The sequence below is a fragment of the Lineus longissimus genome, chromosome 2 (genome assembly GCF_910592395.1).
Source record: "Lineus longissimus chromosome 2, tnLinLong1.2, whole genome shotgun sequence".
NCBI classification, from domain to species: Eukaryota; Metazoa; Nemertea; class Pilidiophora; order Heteronemertea; family Lineidae; genus Lineus; species Lineus longissimus.
Window position 1 is genome coordinate 8,322,742 of NC_088309.1, and position 23,613 is coordinate 8,346,354.

At 40.4% G+C, this 23,613-nt stretch overlaps 2 protein-coding genes across 8 annotated transcripts; both read right to left on the minus strand.

Annotated features, from left to right (window-relative positions):
• Positions 1-46: 46 nt before the first annotated feature.
• LOC135482506 (ankyrin repeat and SOCS box protein 13-like) lies at positions 47-2,648 on the minus strand. 2 transcript variants are annotated; one of them, XM_064762580.1, is made up of 6 exons: positions 2,542-2,648; positions 2,005-2,180; positions 1,424-1,574; positions 1,089-1,223; positions 610-801; positions 47-466 (listed from the first exon to the last, which is right to left on the minus strand). In XM_064762580.1, exons 1-6 carry the CDS (start codon positions 2,564-2,566, stop codon positions 276-278), a joined length of 870 nt encoding a protein of 289 aa, XP_064618650.1. In that variant the 5' UTR covers positions 2,567-2,648; the 3' UTR covers positions 47-275. The 2 variants fall into 2 exon arrangements, with proteins under 2 accessions (XP_064618650.1, XP_064618649.1); XM_064762579.1 differs by having other exon boundaries at positions 2,005-2,629.
• A 4,306-nt stretch (positions 2,649-6,954) lies between these two features.
• Positions 6,955-23,613, minus strand: LOC135482508 (uncharacterized). 6 transcript variants are annotated; one of them, XM_064762581.1, is made up of 11 exons: positions 22,959-23,613; positions 19,369-19,446; positions 18,711-18,857; positions 17,077-17,157; positions 11,031-11,299; positions 9,094-10,620; positions 8,683-8,791; positions 8,438-8,504; positions 8,174-8,308; positions 7,702-7,796; positions 6,955-7,498 (listed from the first exon to the last, which is right to left on the minus strand). In XM_064762581.1, exons 5-11 carry the CDS (start codon positions 11,272-11,274, stop codon positions 7,417-7,419), a joined length of 2,259 nt encoding a protein of 752 aa, XP_064618651.1. In that variant the 5' UTR covers positions 11,275-11,299; positions 17,077-17,157; positions 18,711-18,857; positions 19,369-19,446; positions 22,959-23,613; the 3' UTR covers positions 6,955-7,416. The 6 variants fall into 6 exon arrangements, with proteins under 6 accessions (XP_064618651.1, XP_064618652.1, XP_064618653.1 ...); XM_064762582.1 differs by lacking the exon at positions 22,959-23,613 and adding an exon at positions 20,828-20,973; XM_064762583.1 differs by lacking the exon at positions 22,959-23,613 and adding an exon at positions 20,699-20,812.

A 23,613-nucleotide genomic window follows, 5' to 3' on the forward strand; every position in this document is an offset into this window, starting at 1 on the left:
GGCACGGTCTTTTAGTGCACAGACTGACAAAAAACAGACAACAACATAAACACAACAATATATTTTTGAATCAAGAAATAAATACCATAACATCAATACCAGCCAGACCAATGCCACCATTGTATGTATGAATCACACAAAAATTGAAGCTTTGTCCATGGCCTTACTACATTTTTGTACTTCTGTACATGGCTGTTGCTCTTCCATGGTTTACTTGTACAATAAGAAGACCACCAAACTGTTCACAGCCAACTACAGCTTTTTAAATCAACCTGTCACGTCACACACTGTCCTGACATGTCCAATGAGGTTGGTTTTGATGACAGTAAGTGCGAGTATTCCCAATATTCTAGGTAATTCTTCAAGTACGTTGGAAAATTCAATGTCTTTATCTGTGAGAGCCTTTTTGTACCAATGGCCTTTCGAATATTCAATCTGCACCAGTCTGTGAGCCGCCGGGGGTTGGCTGAAATTCAGGAATGGAAGTACATGTAATTATATCAGTTTAAAGGTACATGTAGCAGCCTATCGTAGGAAGCGAACCAAAACTACTCAATCAATAGCTTCAGAGATGTCTCAAAGTAAATTCCCAATAAACATAATGCTAACCTTGAAAGTGTTGAAGTAACATTTGAATCGGATGATTGTCTGGAACATGTCCTGATGCTAATAATCCACGATTATCTGTCGCATAGACATCGGCACCGAAATCAATGAGCATGCTGATAAAGGAAGTATCTTTTGCTTTTGCACTGTAGTGGAGGGGTGTCTCACACATCTTCAACGAGTTAACATTAGCACCTGAAAAAAATCGGGGTAAATGCTAGGAAAGGCTAACTGAGAAAAACATTGATGAAAAAGGAAATCTACTGGAGCAAATTAGCACATCCCATATTGGTATAAGAATATCACTCAAAACTCCTGACTGGGCTAAGGATGACATCTGAGGAGCAATATCAGAAGAAAGTTGACTGAAATGACATAACTTGGCTTGGACAGCATGATGCCATTGACGGAAAAGTAGGAGGCATGTAAGATACAATTAGACAAGCACAAGACCATTTCAAGAACTGATATTTTGACCTCACCTGCTTTTAAGATCACAAATCCAGATTTCATATGTTGTTTCCATGCAGCAATGTGAAGTGGTGTTCCGAAATGGCAATCCATTACATCAAGTTTTGCACCAGCATCGGTAAGAAGTTTGGCACATTCCCACTGGTCTAGATGTCAAGAGCAAAGAACTGTTTTAACCAAATGCATTTCAAGACCTACAAAATAAGTGGCAATGAATACAGGATGTCTCCCTACACTACAAAAGTATTTGTCAGGTTGCACAGAAAACAATAAGGCCACCCTGACCCTTGGAAGAATTAGCACTTTTCTGTAAATCTATACTCAGTCAGCTTCGTTTGGTATTCACCTCTCAACATGGCTTCATGTAGTGGAGACGTCAAGCACAATCTGGGATTGACGTCAGCACCATTAGCAAGGAGTATGCGGACACATTCTCTGCTTCCAGAGCAGCACGCATCACAAAGAGGAGTGCTACCATCTACATTCCAAGCATTGACCTGCAAGACGCGAGAAGACACAAGTTACGAGAATGAACAGTTGTCTTTTCCATATTACTGACCTACATGTATGTACAGAGTTTGACAATAAGTCGGTTTTCTCTATCAAGGACAAGAAAGACTCATCTCTAATCAGTATTACTTTTACAGTCTTCACGACACTTCTTGATACAGACCTTTAGGATGATATAAATATACACGTCTAGAGGGTACATAATATCAAGGTAGATGAGCAAATTCAAATCTCAAAATTAGAAGTTTCTTTGGAGGTAGATAGTGAAGATTTTGGATTACTTAGATATAGACTGCATTTCAATAATTTTATCCAACAGTTCGATATTTCAACATTGATCTATTTTTAGGTTGTGACATTGTTCTTCGATGGAGGAGACACCACTAGGTAGCATCAGGACATCCTGCCTACTGTCACCTTTGCGCCTTTCTCTATAAGCAGATTGACAGTGGAAGCCTTGCCAGACAGACAAGCAAAGTGTAGAGGCGTCACACTGTCATAATTTCCCATGTTCACCACACCGCCATTTGAGATGAGAACTTCTATCACTTCATTATGGCCATATGTGCTAGCTTCTAGAAGAGCTGTAGATACTGAAATAGAAATTTTAGAATGATACATTGAATTTAATGTAGACTGGATTGAATTTAGAATACAGGGGGATATAATTAGTGTCTTGTCCTCAGATTGTGACAGATTGTGACATTGTCTTCGCAGACTTTGGGAGATGCAGCCTAAAAAAGCAGCCTTTCTGATCTGTAGCATGGAATCACAAACAGGAATTCAGCCCCTAATATCGAAGACCCAGATGATCATACTCAGTTCAAGTGTCTGACCATGGGTATATAATGGCAAGACCCATTCATTAGATTCTGGAACACCCTGTAGGCCAATACAATACAGCATACTGGCTTCAGCATGTAGAAAGCTGTCATCCTTGTTTTTACTCCCTACCATCATTTTCCAGGAACCCAGACATTTTCCAAACATGTGAATGATATCTACAAATAATTCAGCACATTTACAAATCTGCGCTTTCTGAAGGGCAATATAGCAAGCAATTAGAATTATTCATCAAAAAGAACTTTTTAGTTCTTCATTATACCCACAGAGGGACATTTGCATCATCGTTGCCATCTGGCGTCGCAATTTGGAACTAAATGCTCCAGTTTGTGACGAGGGGATTTCAAATTGCTCCAAAAACACTCAAGTTTGTGCGAAAGGCATGATAAGGCATACCAATGGGTTGGTTATGTTACTGCCAAAATGATAAAGAAGCGAGTCTAGAGATAAAATGAATGCCTAAAACAGCAGATCTTCAGAGATTATGTGGAATGTCATTTTGTGTGAGCCGCATGGATGCCACACTCCCACACTGCACACGTGCATTGGCCTCCTAGTCTTGCCATGCCGCTCTCACAATCACATAGCAATAGGCTTGACACAACTAAAAATGGTAACACGACGTCTACAAGTAGGCCTACAATGATGATGATGATGATATGCCATGGCCACAGGCCATTGTGCCAGTTGTTAGTGAGTAGCCTAAGTCTACAGGCTGCAACACAACATGCTATTTAATTTAATGAAATAAATGCTTCAATTTTTACCATTAAATTCACTGCTTTTTCTTTCAGCAGATTGTCCTATAAATATGTCTCTTGAAAGCACCACCAAAAGTAAACGTCCAAGAGTTATATTACCAAGCCAACCAAATGAAAAAACAGAACATGCAGGAGAGAAAAAAGAAAACCAGGCATCCAAAACAACAGATATGAGGAAATTGGAAAAGCAGCTATGCAACTGCTACTCCTTAGGTAGTCTTTTGCTTGGGCGGCGTGAGACATACTTGGCTCTCCGATCTCCTACTGACGGAGCTGTACCATGTAGGCCTATATGACAAATTGTGACTGAACATATCCTCTTTTGTTGAACTGGACCAGCAGGTTATTCAAGTTGTTACTCTTATTATTATTGATTATTGTGCCCATCGCCAGGACAAGATCTGCAGGCTTAGGTTCCAGTGGAGCACAACCACCATTCTGTATGATAATAGTAGTATAAGTAGTGAGTTTATTATCTTCCAGTTGTGGGCTACCTATATCACCAGACAAGGTCCTTTCTAATGTGATTGTGACCTACCCTGGTGTGACAACGTAAGTTGTGCCTACTTAAGAGGAGGTGCATTTTAGGCCTGTTGTTCCATTGATGTCTCTAGTTGTGCCTATCAAGGTACATTTCAGGCCGATTGTCCTTTGATGTCTCTAGTTGTGTCCAACTAAGACAATGAACATTTTGAGCTGACAGTTCCTTTGATGTCTTGCCCAGGCTTGTGGTTATTGCCAGGCCATGCTCTCCTCCTAGGACATTACCTGATCCTCTGGATGCCACACCAGGTTCAGTTTCTGCTTCCTACACTCAAAATTTGATCTTATTCCAGAATACTCCCAGGTTTCCAAGTTTGAAGTGTCACCATTTACTGCACTCCTGAACATGCTGAAGTGCACATATGAAGCCACGCCAGAGATATTCAGGACAGTTGTGGCCCTTCTCCTTGAATACAACCCTCATCCTAAAGTGGACAACAGACAAATGGTATTATTGATTTTTGGTTGGACCTTCAGTTGATTTGTCTTAGTCCTCAGTCAGACATTTCAAAATTAACAAGTACATGTTACAAGTTATCTTTGAAATTGAAAAGACATCGTGTCTAGATCTATCAGAAATCTACCAGGACTGTTGTCTCTATAGCCTATTATAGAGGGAAGATTGTTTTAGCAGATTTTGTGATGTTTTCAGCCAGGTATTTGTTCTTTCCAAATTTGAAAAACCTGAATATCAAAAAGAAATGATGGCACTCAATGGTCTTTACCAGTATTATCACAATGTTCTTGACCATTTAATTTTTATCAAGAATTGTCACTTCTAGTTCACTCTGTCTTTGCTTCCAGACAGCTCGTTGCCTTCGAGTGCTCCTTGACAAGAATCCAGATCTTGCCGATTGTCTAATATCGATGCTGCCAGAACAGCTATCCACTCAGCAAGCCTTTTCTAATCCTCTTGCAGCTCTTCCTACTAAGGTCAAACCAGAACAGTGGTTAGTTACAACTTCCTGCATAGACTGTATCAGGTGTATCAAAGTGATCTGCTTGTCATCTAACTCCATCCTGAGGAAATCTGGGATAATTTTCGTTTCTCCTGCCCTGACTGCACAGGCCAACATGAACCCCCGGTTTCTTCAAGATGATCTAATATAACTCATGCTCCACTATCAGTATTAGCCAACTCAGACTGGCAACAATTTTTTGTGCCAAATACATGTAAATCTTTTTTGTGACATTAAGCCTAATCTTTTGGAAGATTTGGGTGCAAGTCTTCTCCGAAGACAGTCACAACTGTGGTGGAGACACCACAAAAAGCTCTCCACTCATTGCTAAAGGCTGGTAATGAGTTTATTTTTTACATCTCTTTTCAGGAAGGGTGCTGTTCAATCTCGGCAACCACATGAAAAGGAGCAGTCGCCTGCTGCTAAATATTACAACTACAGCACGCCAGCTGTCACTGCCTTCATAGCTACTCGGGGAATACCATCAAAGGTCACATCAAATGAAGGACAGCTGTTCCAACCAACCCTTTTACAACCTGTCATGGGACCGGCCAACAATCTGATGGCCATCAAAAAGGCGAATCCTCGCAGTAAAGCTCCAGTTCTCCTCTGTGGGCCATACAACATGTCTTCTAGTGCTCCCTATGGTGAACCTGCCTCTCTCCCTCCGACTCGGAAGAATATGGTCTCCCTGGTCCCAACCAAACAACCAGGGGTATGGAGTAGCAGTCTTCCTATAGGGGTATCTGTGAATACGCCACCACAGTCTACAGTCGGCGTTGGCAGCAAGCAGGTACTGGGTCTTCCATTACATGTCCCCTCCATCGTGACCACAACTAACGCAGGTTCTGTAACTAGCCCTGTCCCATTCGAACCAGAATCTATCAGAATGCGTGCCAAGAGGAAATTGGCTATGACAGAACCTCTGAAGTTGAACCAGACAGTGGAAGAACAGTCGGTAGATATTGAGAACACATCCAGTGCGGACATAAGAAGTTCTCAACAATTTCCTTACGATCAAGAAATCGTCTTCAAGGACTCGTCTCATAATCCTGTGAACGTAGAATATGCAGAAGGAAATTATTTAGCTTGTTTGGCACAGATGGTTGAGCGGCTGCCCCCTATTCCTATCCCCGAGGCAGATATCGTAGAAGACACGTGGTCATCAGATATGAACATCCCGATGTCTGGGACAAGGACTTCCAAGGGCATCTTCAAAGTCAAGACACGGTCGGATGCAGTGGCCACAGGGTTGGAGAAGTCGCCAATGGAGTGCTCGGGTGCTGAAGCTGGATCGCCAGAATGGCTGAAGTCTTCCAACTCGATGGTCAAAAATGAAAAAGTACCAGAGGAAGAAGATGAAAATCAGCATGTTGACCTGATGGAATGCTCAAGCAGGAAAAGGGAAACGTTCCAAGGAGATGATGGGGAGGACACAAACAGCATGTCTTTGATTGATGTTGACAATGTGAGTGAATACACAAGTCAATCATTGGGAAATTCTCAAGTGAGCTGCATGTCAAATGAGGATGGTGATGGGTTGCATCTTGTTGTAGATGATAGGGACACCAAGGGAGAAATTATGGACAAATCTGAGCAGGACTGTAGCAGTTCACAGGGCTCATGTCTGGTTGTTGATGGATGAATCATTGTGTCCTCATGTAGAATTTCACATCAAGTTGTTGAACTAAACAAATAATTCCAAAGGCTAAGACAAATGAACAACATACCTTTGTGCGGATATGTTGTCCTGCATGTTAACTTTTGACTTCTATAGATAATAAGAAGTATTGTTTTTTGATTAATGTAAATATGTACATTTGTTCTGTTCTACTTCAAAAATCATTATTTCAAGCCTATTTCAAAGATGTGTTATTTTGTACTATATGAAAGTACACTACAGGGATTTCAGAATTTTCGATAATGCATGTTAATTAAAGTTGTTTATGTTTATCAAGTTGCCTTTGCTTTCAATCGTTTTTCCTCTTCAGACAGAAGTTTGGATGTCCAGCAATATCATACTGACAAATGATTTGCTATCCTCCAAGCTCACTGGGAAGTCTATCACTAATGACGGGTGTTCTGTCTGATGGAAGTGGCAAAACTTCTCGGGAAGCCTGACATCAATGGGCTTTTATATTGATAATAAATGCCCACTGATTCAAGGCTTTCTGTGTGTGTATGTGGGGGGTGCGGGGTGTGTGCAAGGCAGGGGGACAATTAGATGGACGATACAACATACAAAACAAATGACTCCTCATAGAGAATATTTTATTATATTAAATTTGCTATAACAAAATAAACTTACTGTACAATCTAAGAATTAGTTCACTATTACTTAGAATTTCTAAATTCAATGCAACCAAAAATATAAATGGCCAAATCTCCGAGTCGCTCTCGGCAAGAATCAAGCCAAATATGGTTCAATGACTATAATTATATTCAAAATCACAGAATCAGTTGTGTGAAGCAAAATATTTATACACATAAGGAAATGTCTCAACAACTTCATCTTTTCTCTGTGAACTCAGTAAACTCTTCCTCATACTTATGGAAAAACCACATCTGTGTACATCGCCAGTCTATTGTGATATAATGTGTATGGTCTGCAAAAGTCAGCAGAATAGTCCTTTAAGATGAAAGGACTTCCTTTAAGATGAAAGTCCTTCCACTGAATCAACACTTGGAACAACAAAGTCCATCACATGTAAGATTCACATGATTCATCCCGATGACTTCATGTCTTCCGTTACTGGGATGTCTTCTGCGACCAGTGACTTCAGCTTTGAGAGGTGCATAAATGCCCTGAAAAAGAATTAATACCACTGTTAACACCTGCCGATATGCAGACAATCAATGCAACGGTAAGACTCCAATGCAATGTTTTTTTCTGAGATGAACCCTTTGCTCTTCTTCAAACCAAGTCTCCAGAAACCTCGCTCATTAGCACGACTTCATCACTAAAGTTTCACAAAGCCTTGGCGAGTTAATTCTGACTCCAAACTCACTTTTGTAGCACTTGGCCTCCAACCTCATTCTCGAACTCTTCTGTCGGTTCAGTTTGGTCTCTTCTGTTGAATGCTTTGGCAATGATTCGGGTTGCCTGGAAAATATGAATACATGTAGTAGCGAGCATTATTAATCTTAAAGATGGACAATTAGTACAGCAAAAGGTCCAAAGATGGCAACACTTTATCATGAATAGAATCCTGGTTGGTCAAAACTTGACAGCCTACATTGTATATCATTTCTGAGCTTAATGTGATTGGAAATAGAGGATGCATTTGATATTTTCCATTCTTCGTCTGCATGAGCAATGTATTGAGTCCACAACTAAACATGTTGTTTCCCAAGGCATAGCAAAAGCATTTGGGTGAAAAGATTCATCCATTTATGTATCAAAGACTACATGTAGTGAAAACTAAACAAACTGCTTAAGTTTAACACCAAAGTGATCTCCAATCATTTTATGAACCTCACCTTGTCCACATTTTCTGTCTGTGTTCCATCGACTATGTCAGCGGTCGATGCAACATTCTGCATGGTGAAGAGGATATTCTTCAATGCTTCCATACTGCCAGGAGAGTTGGAAGATATGTATGGTTCACTGATATACTGGAAGGAATGAAAGTTTATGAGTAAATGAATAAATGAAATTAGCTTTCATAAAGTGCTGCCTAACGGAAGACATTCATCACAAGAAAACATAAGAGCATACAAGGCGGGTTCAGATCATGAATTTACCTGTTTATGATCCAAAAGGTTTACTTTTTCTGTTGTGGTAAACGATGAGTTGAAACTGGAGAAATCCCTGGAAAAAAATGAAGAAAGACTTGAGCTAAAGTGAGTGAATATTATTGACTTTTGAGTGCATCACTCATGTTTTGTTTATGAGGTCTATCAAAGTAAGCTTTTTTTTAATCCAACTCCTTCAATCAAATCCTCATCAAACATCAGTTCTCTAACAACGTCCCCGTCCTGAAACTTACGGTGTCGTGACCTTTGCATTGAGCAAAGATTCTGTACTGGCAGTTGTGTTGCTGTTAAATGGTGAAGGTCGAAGCAGTGGGGTAGCAATTGCATCTCGGATCATTTTCTCTGAAAAAGTTATTGCGAATATATGATATTTTCCTGAATACTGGGTAACCTCAGTCTGAATAGCTTCTTCATCAAAACAAATCCCATAAGAATAAAAACAACCAAACTACAGCCAACTTTACCCAATAGTATTCAAGGGGCTGTCTTGGGCCAAGCCATCCCACGCTAACACACTTGGATGTTGAGTGGTAACTGGTTCATTGATACACTTCTCATTTAGAAGAAAAGCCCAGGGCAAAAACAGATCACGACAACTATTTTCAAACATTCAAAGCTCACACAGTTATGAATAAACCTTGTACCTGCACGTTCAGATCTTGGGCTCTTCCTTGAAGTGTGTAGTGATGTATCATCAAGAAACATGCTCTTATACTTGACAGGCGAAGATGTGCGTCCAGCTCTCGACGCTGTCAGCTTGAACTCGTCATAGGCAGACATCGACCTGGTTCGTTCCAAAGGCTTCCTAGGCACAGCAGGGCTCAGCAATTTGGAAAGCCTGAATTCTGACATACGTTCTCTCCTCGGCTCAACAGAGGACGTTCTAAGCGTCCTCGAACCTAGGTGAGTTTTTGGTGATGCGAGACGATTTGATGAATCAAACTGGCTCAACCTATTCAAGGACGGACTTGGACTGGCTCTGTTTCTTCCAACAGGAGGCTTGATAGTTACAAGATAGTCAGTGTCACTGCTGATATCAGAGACTGATCTTGCAGAAGCGAAACTAAGCCTGTCAACTGATTTTGACCTTGGTACTGAGTCTCTTGACCTTGGGGTACTAACGTCTGTTCTTCCCGACTTTCCCAGCAATGATTCATCAGAAAGAGATGCCGAACTTATCCGGTGAGGTAGTGAATTTTCCAATCGTCTTTTCAATCGATAACTATTGTGGTCATCAAATTTAACAAGTCTCTGTCGAATTTTATCCTTCTCATTCAGGGTCAGCAGTTTGTTTTTAGGATTAGTAATGCTATCATTTGCATCCCAGTATATCTTTCTCCCCGGGATACCGGTGCGCTTATCGAAGCCAGCTTTACGAACAGACGCACCATCATCAGAAACAAACGAACCAGAAATAGTGGACAGTGTATCCGACATGGCTCGATCTTTCAATTGTTTGTCAATCAGGTTCAGCACAGCAGACACATCAGACGTGTCCATATCTTGAAGCCACGTTGGTAAATTCTTCAAACCCTCCGATCCAATGATGGTCGAGTCAGTAGAATTGAGAAAAGAGTTCAGTTTCTCAGCGGCAGCAGAAGCATCCAAATCATCCACCCAGGTTGGAATCTTAGAAGGCAAGGTATCCTTTGCATCACCATCCCTAACTGATGATATATCTTTGGCAAGGTCTTCAACCCAGGAAGGTTCTGGACGGCTTGTAAGAATTTCCGTATTCGTATAGTCCTCAGCTTGTTTCAAGGGAGAGGACGGCAGGTTGAGCTTGTTGAGAGGAGAACAAGGATCTCTGGCGACAGGGACCGGCACATCAGGATGAAGTTTCGAAAATGGTGACGGGCTCCGATTCAGAGGGGAATTCAGGGAACGTCTTGCTTTCGGCCTGGATCCAGAGCGATGAGAAGCAGTCGTGCTGGGTGTGATTGATCTATCGGGCGAGTGCGACTTCTTGTCTGAGGAACCACCAGAGCTTGAGTGGCCGACTGGAGAACCCCTTGATATGCTACGCGATCCTGGGCAATCTGTCAACAGATCTGTTATAGTAGTTTCAGCATCATCGTCTTTTGGTCTTGAAGGCGTCGAAGGCAGTCGGGATACATTAGCGATTGTCATCTCAGCAACTTTAGCAGAAGATTCCTTGCCATCAGGTGATCCTGAAAATGTGAAATGTTTTAATACAATATCCCACTGGTACATGTATCTCCTTTCTGTTTGATCTGATGTGTTTACCTCTAAAGAGCATTTGCTGCTTGCCACTTCTGTTCGAGAGCAATTGGGTGATTCGATATTGGCCTAGTTGTAGACTGAATGTATGACTCCATTTGCGGCCAGGAAGGAGGCCTCCATCAAAAGCTACTTGTGTTCAAATGTCTTGTTTGCCTTGGCATACACTGAGGGGAAAGAGGGACAGGGATTCTCCATTTTAAACCACGTTCAAAGGAGACGGTATCAAACCAACTTGCCTAAGATCATGAGCAATTGTATCAGTGTTGAGAATTAAACCTACGGCCACAATATTGGCTATCAATTTTGAACTCTACTGTATTATTTAGGTAGTCTTTACCTGATTTAATCGCCTTCAACATGCGATCGTAAACATCATCAGCCCGACCTCCAAAGCTCTCCTCGACACTTCCCACACCACTGGGACTGTTCCATGACTTATCCTGGTCGAATTTATTGATATACTCATCAAGTGCTGTGGTTGCAGACCGGTACTCCTTGTCACGGAAAACGAAGGACGAGTTTGGAGATTGACACCAAGGGCTGCTGTCTGCTTGGGAAAATGGTCTTGTTGCCACGGACATCCCGGCTACTTCAGTTTAGCTATACCTGCAAGAGATTCAGATAGAAGTTTGTTAAAACGTTAAAAGTAGGACAGGGTACAATGCACAAAAAGAATTTCTTCCAGAAATTGTGATATGGTTGAAACAACCTGCCAAAAAAAAGGGTTAGCAATGACATGAATGATGAATCTTGAAATCCAGCAATACTGACAAGCCCTGGATATTTCATAGAAAACAAAGTAACTTGGGGGGAGAAATAAAATGTGCTCTAATATAGTGATTTATACTGTGCAAGTACTGTCTGCAAAAGCATTACATTCATTCCCCAGCATGATCAAGGAACATTTTTGTAGAAACCGGGTGCACATGATGTGCTACACTTCGCTATTTCAGGCCAACTGAAAGTTTCGAGTGGGAGTGGCAGAGCCCAAAACCCCAAACTTTCTGATTACAAGTCAGACGCTGTTCCACCATGCCACTACACTTTCCCTCTGCCACCAAGCTTCCCCTCACTGTCACTGCACTTCTGGCAGCCATGGGACAACTTTGGGGAGGGACAACCAAACCAGAAATTAGAGAAGCATACCTCCATCAGAATAATCCATGCACATAGAACTGAAACACACCTGACCATAGGTCCTGGGCCACATGGACTGAAGTGGTGTTTTAGCATTATGAGGGGCCATGTGTCAGGGCAGAGACCCATGACTATGATGACTTAGCGCACCATGATTATAAACCCCTACCCAGGGGCCCTAATCCATAAATCCACTCACACTCCATTAACCTTGGTCCCAGTTGACAATGCCTTGAGAGGGGGTAATGGCACACAGTGGGGTAGTAGGCAAATAATTCACAATTAGGGAGATATACTGTGGTAAAGAAATGATCAATACAAACTAACATGATATCTGATACTGGATAAGACCTCCCTCACTTTATCAGTTTTTGTTTGTTCTTTCAAAAATCACTTTGTTAAATCATATTTGACAAGACATGCAAGAGGTGAACTTACTTATCAAATTCTGCTGGGTAAACACAGATTGATGATAGGACGAGCCTAGTTTTTATTTTGGTGACAATGACTCTTCAAGACAAACTACCCAATTGATAAACTTAAATGAATGAATGAAGATATTTTAACATAAGGAGAGATATACTGATTGTGTCACACAAACAAAATCTTCAAAGATATCATAATATCAGATATACAGAAAATGTCCCCATGGACATGTGGATAGGCAGAGGCTTGAAAATACAACAAAAACATCCATAAAGCTGTAACAACAAATGCTAAATGCAAGCTAACATGGCTTAATAGACCATCGTTTGCACTGGGATTACCACTCAATTGAGTGTTAAATCCTCTACAAACCGTCAAGCGTTGTTGTCAAATAATAGTCAAACAGAGTTTAAGTTAAAATATCAGGGACAGGTTATGCTAACTTCCTTTATAACGTAACACGAAACTGTGGACTTTCTAGGATCTACCAACAGAAAGTTTGTCCAACATGTATGTTTGCACAAAATGTCCAAATAGGTTGTGTCAATAATTCCACAATCCTGACCTGCATGCAAACATCAATGAATGCACATACTTGTAACCTCTGACCATCCACTCCTCCACAGCAGTTTTCATAGCCCTCTCAATTGGAAACTCTGGAGTGATCAAAAGGGCTGTCTCGGGAGTGCTATCACTCCAAAGTGCTCATTTCATTTGGCCATATGTACTCAAGTTGTATTCACAGACCTTGCTCTGCTCTTGCCAAAGAAAAATGTGAATCAGTCTGGACGTATGCCACCAAACATATCATATTTTTTCACAGTTTTCACCATGAACTTGCAACCACTCAGAACCAAGAGACGAAAAGTTCAATCGATCGGCATTTTACTTAATATGCAGGGAACAGGTTTCAACGAGTTCTGAACAGTTACATATCGCATCACAACAAATGGGGCAATTTCAAAATCTTTACAACACAGTATGAACATTCATTGTTCACTGATCAAACTGAAGACCAAGGCATCATCTGACGAATTTCAAAACTTCACGAGAATAGTCAGTTGAAAATGCCGATCAGTCTCTGTCACAGGAGTGGACTAAGGACCGACCCACCCTCCCCATAACTGACCTGTTACCTGTCATTAACCACCCAGGCGTCCCTTGCTACATTATCTAACCCAACTTGCCTCAATAAACGGAATCGTTGAAAATGATAGTCTTGGCCAGAGCCATTCATCACTCTTCATACAGCATATGACGCCTTTTATCATGATATGAGGACTCTGACAATTGAGAATGCGTCTACCAAGCGAACCCAACACAAGAATGCAAACACGTTGACAATGCTGGTTAATCCCAAGTACAGACATGCACAATGCCACTAATCCCCTACATGGTGCTGCTTTCAAATTGGGTGTATCTCACAACGTGAAATGTCAGCTTTCTTTTTCACAAGTTAATCCCACATAAGTGCTGTATGAATTGAACGAGTAAACTAGGGATTAACCTCCAATAAAACGCATTGTAAAAGTTGTAAAATCTCGTGTAAAATATCATAAATTGATATTTATCATTCGCATTGCTTATGGGGCGCGCTTCATAGCCCAGTTTAGATGAAAAAGGACTTCATGACAATATTCTACAGAATTCAGACAAACAGCCAACTACATGTGCTACCAATGAAAATCTTACCTCTCACATCTATTTAGTATTGGAACGAAATCAAAATGGTTTGAAAAATCCAATCTTGTGAAAATATCAACCTAATTTTCTATCAAAAATTTCCACACCGATAACACTGAGAAATGTAGAAGATCGGTGATAAGAATATGATATCTGCCTTACTAAAAGGGCAAGACAGGGCCTGCTTTTTGCCAAAGCCGACCCAAATTAAGAAGGCCAATGAAAGTAAATAAAAGTAGAGCCCTGAGCTTTTTGTTGACTAATATGCTCTAAACACAATGATAGGGCAGTCGAACAATAACACGACATGGCAAATGTGAGCCATGTGCTTGAGGTTCCCCTTGGATAAGGGGCGAAGGCTTGAAAGAGATAAGATTTAAATGACCACCGATTGTTTACTCAACTGATAATTAGCTAAGAGGCAAACACCATTGTTTACTCAATTGATAAGGAGCAAAGAAACTGAAGTAAAATAGTCAATAAGTAATTGGGTAAATGGTTCATGATTAAACTCCGCCAACCAAAATATGATCAAGGACTTGCTATGACACTTACTACGCCGGACCGCTATTGCTCTTCAGTGTGTCATGACGCCGAGTGCAGCATCACAAAATTTGATGCCATGACATGACATGCATCATGATGCCATATGGCCCAAATCAGTCCAATCAGTCACAGCCGGATCCATCTTGAACCTTTCAGTAGAATACAGATGAGCTGTTCAATCAGCGCTTCAATCTGCAACCAGTGCAGATTCATGGACTTGTGTGGGGTGAGGCTTGTTGAGAGCAACGTGGACTGTGGAGTTTGAATCAGGGACCTCCTGGCTCCGAGCCGGAGTTTGAGCCATTAGTCCACAGTTGTTCTTCAGCTAGAGTTTGAGAGAATGTTTCTCGGCTTTATATTCTGCTATAACCTTCAACACAAAGAACAGTGATCTTCCTCAATTTACACATCCTATCAAGTCTTAAATTTTATAAATTGCATCACAACAAAATGTTTACATTAGCAAACAAAATCGTGTCATTGACTAAGAAAATTGAGGAAATTATGGTCTCACAAAAAATGGATGCACTTACCAAACTTGATGAATGAGATAAAATCTGGGAGACTGCCTTGGGTTAGCACATCAAGCAAAGATTGACATTGACCCAATGAGCATCTCATGGAATAACATTAAATTTTGATACAAACCAAGCATGAAATGAGAGGAACGGGCTGTCACTGGGCAGACAATTGGACAGTCTTCCCGGGGTTATGGACACCCCAGCAGGACTGGGGGCTAAACTTAAAGAGGGTTATTCAAACTGACCTCCGACCTCAGAAAAACTAGTACCATCGATGCAGAAGATCTTCAGACGCACCAACAATTATTTTAGGACCCACGGAAGTGGTAAATACTGAAGAATCCATCCATGAAGTGGGGAATCCCAAAACTTCCACATGGGGTGTGAACAATGGATAGAATGCTCTCTGGAAGAATGGCGCGGGCCACCTTTTGAAATTTGACAAAGGAAAGTATTCATAGGGGATTAACAAAACAAGTTAAATAGAGTTGAATGAATGGTTCGGTGGTGGTTCCAACCTGTCGGCTCCTCGCTGGAGTGTTACGAGCTCATTCATATGCGATATTTGACTTGTGCATCTCTATCATTTTCATATGGGATCGTCATAGGATCTTCATAATGCATTATCATACAATCTTCATTTTTAAAATGTTGTTGCCATGATATGCTTGACAGAATGGCATTGCCAATTTATGATCCTGAACATGTTCAAGTTTGGCATTCCGTTTACTTTTGAATTACTCTCACTTTTCATAATGGTAGCATGCCTAGCAGAAAACATTCGTATATTAAAAAAATTGCAACTTCTTTAACTGTCAAAACTTTGAGAATTGAGATTTTAGTGCCGATTCAAAAACCTCAAATAAGTACAGTGGAATCTTCCTTTATAGACACCTCTCTATAAAAGACCTCCTCTCTAGCAAGGACACTTGATTTGGTCCCGAATTTATCATTTTTATTGAATTTAACCCCTGTAATCAGAACACCTCTCCATTAAGGACAGCATTTGCCAATCCCAAGCCAAGGGTGTCCTCAATAGAGAGGTTCTACTGTTTACAAATTACAAGGATACTGTCCAAAGTAAGTGAAAGGGTTAATTTCTATTTAATAGATTTTTGAATTTCACCTTAATTTATGATAAGTGGTATGAATAATCCAAAGCTGCTTATTTAAATGATCACTGTCACTTATCTATTCCTTTGTGCCCTAAGAGCTGGATGAGCAAGTTGTGGCAGGGAATATAGTGCAACGTAAACAAATTCAACCAATGGCTACCGAGAGCCAGATTTAAACAAACCTGTTGTAGTGTAGATGTCTTTGTCATTCGTTTTCTTGTGGTGCAAAGTATTTTAAAGTAGTTTGTCAAAGAGATAATTGAAATGTCTTGTCTCGTTTCCCACACTCAATATGAGAAATCTTTTGTGAAATTTTGATTAGAATGGGTCAAATCCACGACTGCAATTTTAACAACACTTCTACATTTGTACGGTGATCACTTTTGATTGCTAAAGAGATGGGGTGGTTATCAGCTCGGCTTGAGTGTTGGATCTTTCCCTGTCTTGATGCTTCTGAAGTGTAAAAACTGAGGACAAAACAGGAAAGAAATTTTGTCTGTTTTTCGGTCGCCAGCTGCATCGTTCTCTGCAGCAATGTCCTTGATGATTCAGCCCCTGAAATATATTAGCAAGGAGTGCAAAAAGAAAGTTAGCTGCTCTCCTTCAAAAGAATCAAAAGAAACATCCTGAGGCTGATAAAGTGCTTTCAAGGAAGGCTTTGGAGCTAGACAGGTATTAACATAGAATGAATGACATTGTATAGATGTACAGGGTGACCCAAAGTGTTTGGAAACAAACACGTAGTTTATATAAGCGTAACGCTATCAATGCCATCTTTCATCTTACTTTCATCTATCGCATGTGTAAAATGCAAATCAAAAGTGAGTATCACATCACTTTACTGACTTTTCACATATAGTGATGCAAAACCAAAGGAGGGTCTGGATTCGTGATTTTGAAGTTTGCTGGCTTGCCTCTCTGAAGAGAACTTTTCACACATAGACCAGGAACTTACTTGTGCATGTCTCCCTATTGACCCTTATTTACCAGGCTACCAACTTTGTTGAATTTCTAATGGTCATTCAGTGTTGCATGCCTGAAAGGAGGAATTCAGCAAACTAGTTTGTTATGTAACGATGGATGGCTGCGGGAAGGGGGAAAAGAAAGGAACAAGCTTGAGGTCTTTTGGTTGGTTGTGCAGGCCTTATATTCTGGTGAAATCAACTAGATTGGATCGCTTCGCTGACTGATTCCATCATTATTTCTGTGCTGGAGAATTGAGACATTGCCAAGACTTGTCAAGCGAAGGACTGAGGGAAAGATGATACAAAATGATTTTTCGCCCAAAGTTATGGGTAAACCACAAGTGAAAGTTAGTTGCTGGTACATGTACATTCTAAAAGATGTCTTCACGATTCAACCTAGATGAGGAATGTCTGTTACACATTGGAAAACAGGCCAATCATACAGGTGCCCTTCGACATACCGTGCTATAGTACATATGGGTAAACCTGGCTCTGCTACTAGATTTGATTTTGGTTCAATAACCACAGTGAGTGCCAGAGGGTGAATTCTACCGTCACTTATTCTTCAACGCGCCAACAACTCATTTTACAAAACTTCCATTAAACTCAGCATGAGAAATTACACACGTTTCAAGACCTTTTCATTGTTGACCAAGCTGACTGGCACCATGCTGCCATCTATCCAGAAAGTTGTATTAACATCTCTACATGGTCCAGTTAACACAGAAAAGTCTGACAACTTGTCAACACGACCGAACTGCCATCTCGTGGCATGCACAAGATTACACTCGCCTTCGACCTGCCATCGAGATTCTTTCAGGCGCTGCTTATGCTGCCATCTTTTTGAAAAAGGTGGAATTCTTGCGATGAATTTATACACAGGTCACCCATGGGTAGGAAGCCAAGTGTGACGGCGTCAAAGCAGTTTGCCATAAATTTGAATAACAAAGAAGACCAAACGACCGAATATATTATAAAACTTTTTTATGAATTTATAACCCTCAGTTTTTCTTAGACTAATTATTTTAAACATAATGGAGAATTCCATGAAACTGCCAATTGTAAAGTTAGTGCTGATTTAGAAGGCCTGCTCTTTGCTCTTTGGAGGACATTGTAATATGGTGTGGCCACGATATTCTAAAATATCTCAAATGCCCTTTTGGCTGGGGTAGAAGAAATGACAGAGAGATTTTGACTTGCCGGATTTCTAGTGACCACTATGCAATCACTAGGCTCATAATCAGGAGGCCATATGTTTGACTCTTGTAAGGATCACCAGTTTCGATGTTTTTTCCTCAGCGAGCTAAGCTTCGGGCAGATGAGCGGTTAACGGCTCTAGTTATAGCCCAGCCATCTTCAACACCAGCAACAATGGCAATTTTTGTGAAAAAGTTACAATATAAAATTTTTTTTAAGGGCAATAGACTCGGGCGGGGTACCAGCCAGTTTGTCTTTAGAGTCCTATATTACCGGACCAACGACACTTTACATAATACTTGAATTGAATAATAAACAGAACCAGGACCTGGATTTTCAAAAACAGTTCAGCAAAAAAGGCATGTTCACTATATACTCGTTGAAAAACCATATGATAAATGATTACTGGTACTCTACAAGGCCTTACCTCTCACATTCCCTATCCAATCCGTACTTTTGTCGATTTCCTTGCAGTTGGTCGATTTTAAGAAACACACCAAAACTCCACCATCCTCGGCCTTCTTCAACGGTGATGTTTTACGCTCTGCAACAACCACAACGGCTGATATCCAGACTACATTGCACAAGTAGAAAAAAGAAAGCGTGCCAGATAAAAGGGGGGATGTGAATGGAAAGTCTTCATCATCATCTACGCAGTGGCCAAGATGACAAGTCAGACTTGGAAGGGCCACCCATTTCTATTAAAGTTTTATAATAAGTTCTACTATAACGAACTCCAGATTGCAAATTGCATGTCCCAAGCTTCATTGAAGAGTGCCCATGTCATAGTTGACGACTTATCATTCTCAGGGAAGAATGGGTGTCATCATTAAGGGAAAGTACCATCAGTGGAACATTCTTCTCAATTGGACTCGATAGAATAGACAGTAACTCCGGTATTGTGCACCCGTCAGCGTAAATTAGGATCATTTTGGATATCTGTTTGTCTCCAACATGCCGCTGTCATCCCATAATGTAAAGCGGAAAATAGGACAAATTTGAAAGTCTGATGCACATGACGTGATTGAATAGAAAACGACAGCATTTTCAAAGCGACAACTCTTGAGTGTACTCTAAATATTTACCTTTTTACGGCACTGTCACCGACTTTTCAACTTTGTCACGTACCAAGCTCCTAAATCAAGGCTCCAAGCCAAATACACCTGTAAGAAATAAATAAAAACTAAGCTGCTGGATTCAGTCATGCTTGGGCAATGTTTTATACTGGGTTCTCAAGGAATTGATACCGAACCAAAGGTATTGGTCGTCTCACCAAACACTGTGAAGGTGGAGCTCAAACATGGTAAAATATCGCCCAAAACTGTGGCGGCATCCAATTTTTCAGCAGCCCCGATAGTGTTTGCTGAGAAAACCAATACTTGCAGTGATGTATCAATTTCTAAACACCTTAAACTACAAAACAATAGAAGCGATTTTGTCTGATTTTTACTGCTTTCATATTCTTAGCCAAGCAGTTAAATGTTGCCAATAAAAGGCACAGTGCATCAGGTGTGAATTTTAGAATAGGTTTCAACAAGTTAATTGGTTTTGTAAGAAGTTTTTTTAAATAATAAGTCAAAAGGCAAGGCCTCAGGGAATCTGATTTTTTACTGCTTTTTATACTCTCACCAACCCAAGCAGTTACGGTTGTCCAACCATGACCGCTGCTATTAAAACAAGGCACAGTGCATTAAGGTGTGACTTAGAATAAGTTCAAACAAGTACATTGGTTTTGTCTGCAGTTTTGGAATCGAATCGTAGGTAAAAAAAGACCAGGCTTCAGTGATATCAAAATCTCCATTTTTTATAGTGATTTTAATCTAAAAACTGTAGTTTAAAAAAAAGTGGATTTGTATACTACAAGTTTAGAACTGACAGTATCTTTTTTCACCTTTTGAGAGAACTGTCATGTTCTCACACTGGTAACTTTCTGATTATGAGATAAGATAGAAATGATCGTCACTGACATGTCATGGCAGTTACATTGGTCTCGAAATACATATTCACCCAGAATAAAGACTTTCTCATAGGACGCCCCAGGATTCTGCACAGCGACAATAGAGTACCCTGTTTCAGTCAAAGGGGACTCCATTGTTGCAATACTGGTGAAGTAACTATGGGGGCTGGGGTACCATTCAATTACAAGTCAAATGAGGACCACGAAAAGTACAAATGTAAACCTATCAAAGCATTTGAAAAAGTTATCTAACACATGAAGAGCTTATCAGCCTTTGAATAATTCGATCATGGTAGTTATGTTGATGCTATCTTCGTCTTTAGAAACTTGTATGCCTGTCTGCCATTGCAAGTTTTGAATAACAATTCATGTCCAAACGTCCCATCGTGAAATCTCTCCCAAGTAATGAGTATAATTCTGGCCAGGAATTTTCAAGCATTTGAGCAGACGTTCCTTACCTGCCACGATCTCCTCACAATTATATTTCGAATTAAACAGTTACCTCTTTGAAATTTCTCAACGGATTCGAGCTTAGGTATATTCCCCGTATTCCCAAATATTGAATTTTCACTGGAACCTCTACTTACACAATGTGACTGTGAGTGCATTTACACAAGAAATTCCTATTTAACCTGATAAAACAGGAAATTCTGCCTGCATCAACACTAGAATGAAAACCACAACTGTACAAGACAAAACATCAATCCAAATAAGATTGAACCCAAGCCAGTCCTCCTGGAGACACACAGGAGAGTATGACAGTCTTACACACCTGTGGTATAAAATTCAAACTTATAAAGATTCCACATGAGGATCGAGGCATTTTAACAAAAAAAAGAAGACTTCTGGTATGATAATAATGGAATGCAAGAATGGAAGTCCACAAAATGACGGTTTGTTTTGATCTATTCCTGAGCAATTGAAGTTAATAATCACGTTTATGATATCACTTTGTGGGAGTTTGTGCAAGGACAGAAGAGCCTACTCGATAAGAGATAAGCAAGCCATAAATGGACCCAAATTTAGAAAGTTTTTCAACTGTTAACAATGCCGCATTAAGTAAGCATGTTTTTGAATGGACACTTTCCAGCCCTTAGGCTAAGCCAGGAATGGTAGGATATGAAACTTACGGATGGTGGTGTAGTACCCAACCAATGCCAAATGGACAGAAGCTTAGGCTTTGGTACAGTATCATTAAATTTGCCCGACTGAAGAATTCACAGCCACTTTTTGCTCTGATGAGAAATGCCCTTTATTTCGTTACTAATCACAAAGAATTCAACAGGAGGTGTCACATTCTTCGTGAGGACCCGGCCATTGGTAAGCAGAGCAAATCGAAGACTTGTGCAGTTGTGAAGTCGTTTCCAAAACTTAAGAGGTGAGGATCATGTTGAAGGTGTTGGTGCTTAATAAATCGATAATCTGTTGAGACACTCTTCTTGCACATTTAATTCATGTACGTACTCATAATGCACCAGGGATACGCCTGCATAACACAACATGAAAATAATGGAAGAGGTCAGGTGATCTGGATTGCTGGAAAAATTAGATTTCTTCATGTCATTTTCAAAACAATGCCAAATGGTGTGCAGTCATCCGTGGGTGCATGGTGATATGAATGAAGACATCAATGGAAAGAGCCTAGCTCCTACTTTATCATACATGCAATGAAATATCCATGGCATTAATACTTATCACATACAAGCTGTTTGTTTCAGGATTACCTTTTCATTGATCCACCCTGTAAATAAAGTGCAGTGTCAGGAGAGTGCCTCCACAATAACATCGACTACAAAAAGTTTAGGCAAAATTTAATAATTCCATGAACTTTAAAAGGAGCTTTAAGCCTTAGTTCATATCACTGCGTTCGTGAAACTCCCAAAAAGAGTTCAGTTCGAACACAAACAGTAAATAAATAAGGGTAAAACTCGCACCTTTTTTGAAAATTCGAACACCCCGCTTCCGGGTTTTGACCATTGACTGCGCATGCGTGCAATTACATTGATTGTTCTAAATTGTGGCATTTGTACTCAAAAACGGCACAGCGAAATTTCGCGCGCTTCCAGGCCAGGGCGAGGCTCGTGTTGAATTTACACAATCACGTTTTTGTGTGATGTAAGCAATCAAGATAATGCGTGACAAAGAAACAATCACGTTTTTTCGTGTTGGCCCGACTGGTAAACCACAACGATGTCATGGGGGAACATGTATTTCAATTATCTTGCTTTTTGAGCTCTGCATTTGTTTGTATTTTCATGTTGTTAGCTTGTACCTGTACTTTTTGTATGTTCTCCTATTTGGAGGTTTTGATATTAAAAATAATAATAATTGATACCCCAAACTTTAACCCATCGCATATAAGCCAACGGCTTGACCTTTTACAACTCATTATGGCTCTTATCAATCAATCTATTTTAATTTTTTAGATTGTGTGAAGTGCGGAAAAATACTCATAGGCATTAGAAAGCTATCAAATACTGCTTTCTTATACATGTATATATAGGTATACGAAGCTTTGCTTGGGTCTTATCGAATCTTTAAGCTGAACGGACCTTTCGAGACAAAATATAGCCGGTTTGTTGTTCTGTCTTTTTTTTTGTTCAAAACATATGGACACTGTCGTGGTTTTCAAGCTTTAAAAACCTGATTTTGAGGTGTAGATTTTGGACGTTTGCATTATTATAAAATAAACAGAAATTGATTGTCAATTATGCTTACCTCAGCTCCCTTCCTTGTAATAAGTGCGCCACTCTGTATGGTGCTCTTTTGGACGAAGTTTTTCGATTTTTTTTCAAGTCGTTGCTTTTGCCCTGGGATGTGGCAGAATAATTTAATGTTTTCGGAGTTTGTCCGCAACGACAAAGTTTTATGCCCAGTCGATCTTATTCTGGTTGCCTGCCGCCGTCTTGAATCGACGGAAAATCTGCCAGCGCAATTTTCTCTCGCCGCTGGTGGATCGGGGTTGTCGTTTGGTCGATTAGTTCCCTTTGGACGCCTCGGACCTTCTCTCACGCAAATCCCAACGCGATTCATTTTCATTCCTCTCGGGAAGTCCTTACTAATCCATATAATCAAAAACGGAATAAACATAACAAAGCACATCCAACAGTTGACCAACTGAAATTTCATCGCCATGGCCACATGGGTATTGTTCCTGGGGTTATTTTCAATAGAAATCCTATAACATCATCAAACAAACAATAGAAAAACAAATCATATAAGTCGTATTTCTTATAAATTTAAATGTAGAGAATAGGGGACGCGAAAGTCCCACGACGTGATAACTCCGATGACTTCGTGATACTGACTCAGATTGGCCCACGCTAATCCTACTTAATCCCCCCTCTGTCCTCCGAACCAATGACTGACGACG

Excerpts from the sequence above, each read along its gene's own strand:
- LOC135482506 (XM_064762579.1), bottom strand. The coding sequence starts at position 2,352 with ATGCTACAGATCAGAAAGGCTGCTTTTTTAGGCTGCATCTCCCAAAGT. Across the intron at positions 1,224-1,423 it reads ACATGAAGCCATGTTGAGAG|ACCAGTGGGAATGTGCCAAA; the intron begins GTGAATACCAAA and ends CTTGACATCTAG. Across the intron at positions 802-1,088 it reads ATTTGTGATCTTAAAAGCAG|GTGCTAATGTTAACTCGTTG; the intron begins GTGAGGTCAAAA and ends GATTTTTTTCAG.
- LOC135482508 (XM_064762581.1), bottom strand. The coding sequence starts at position 11,274 with ATGTCCGTGGCAACAAGACCATTTTCCCAAGCAGACAGCAGCCCTTGG. Across the intron at positions 8,505-8,682 it reads AATGCAAAGGTCACGACACC|GGATTTCTCCAGTTTCAACT; the intron begins GTAAGTTTCAGG and ends ATTTTTTTCCAG. Across the intron at positions 7,797-8,173 it reads AGACAGAAAATGTGGACAAG|GCAACCCGAATCATTGCCAA; the intron begins GTGAGGTTCATA and ends CATATTTTCCAG.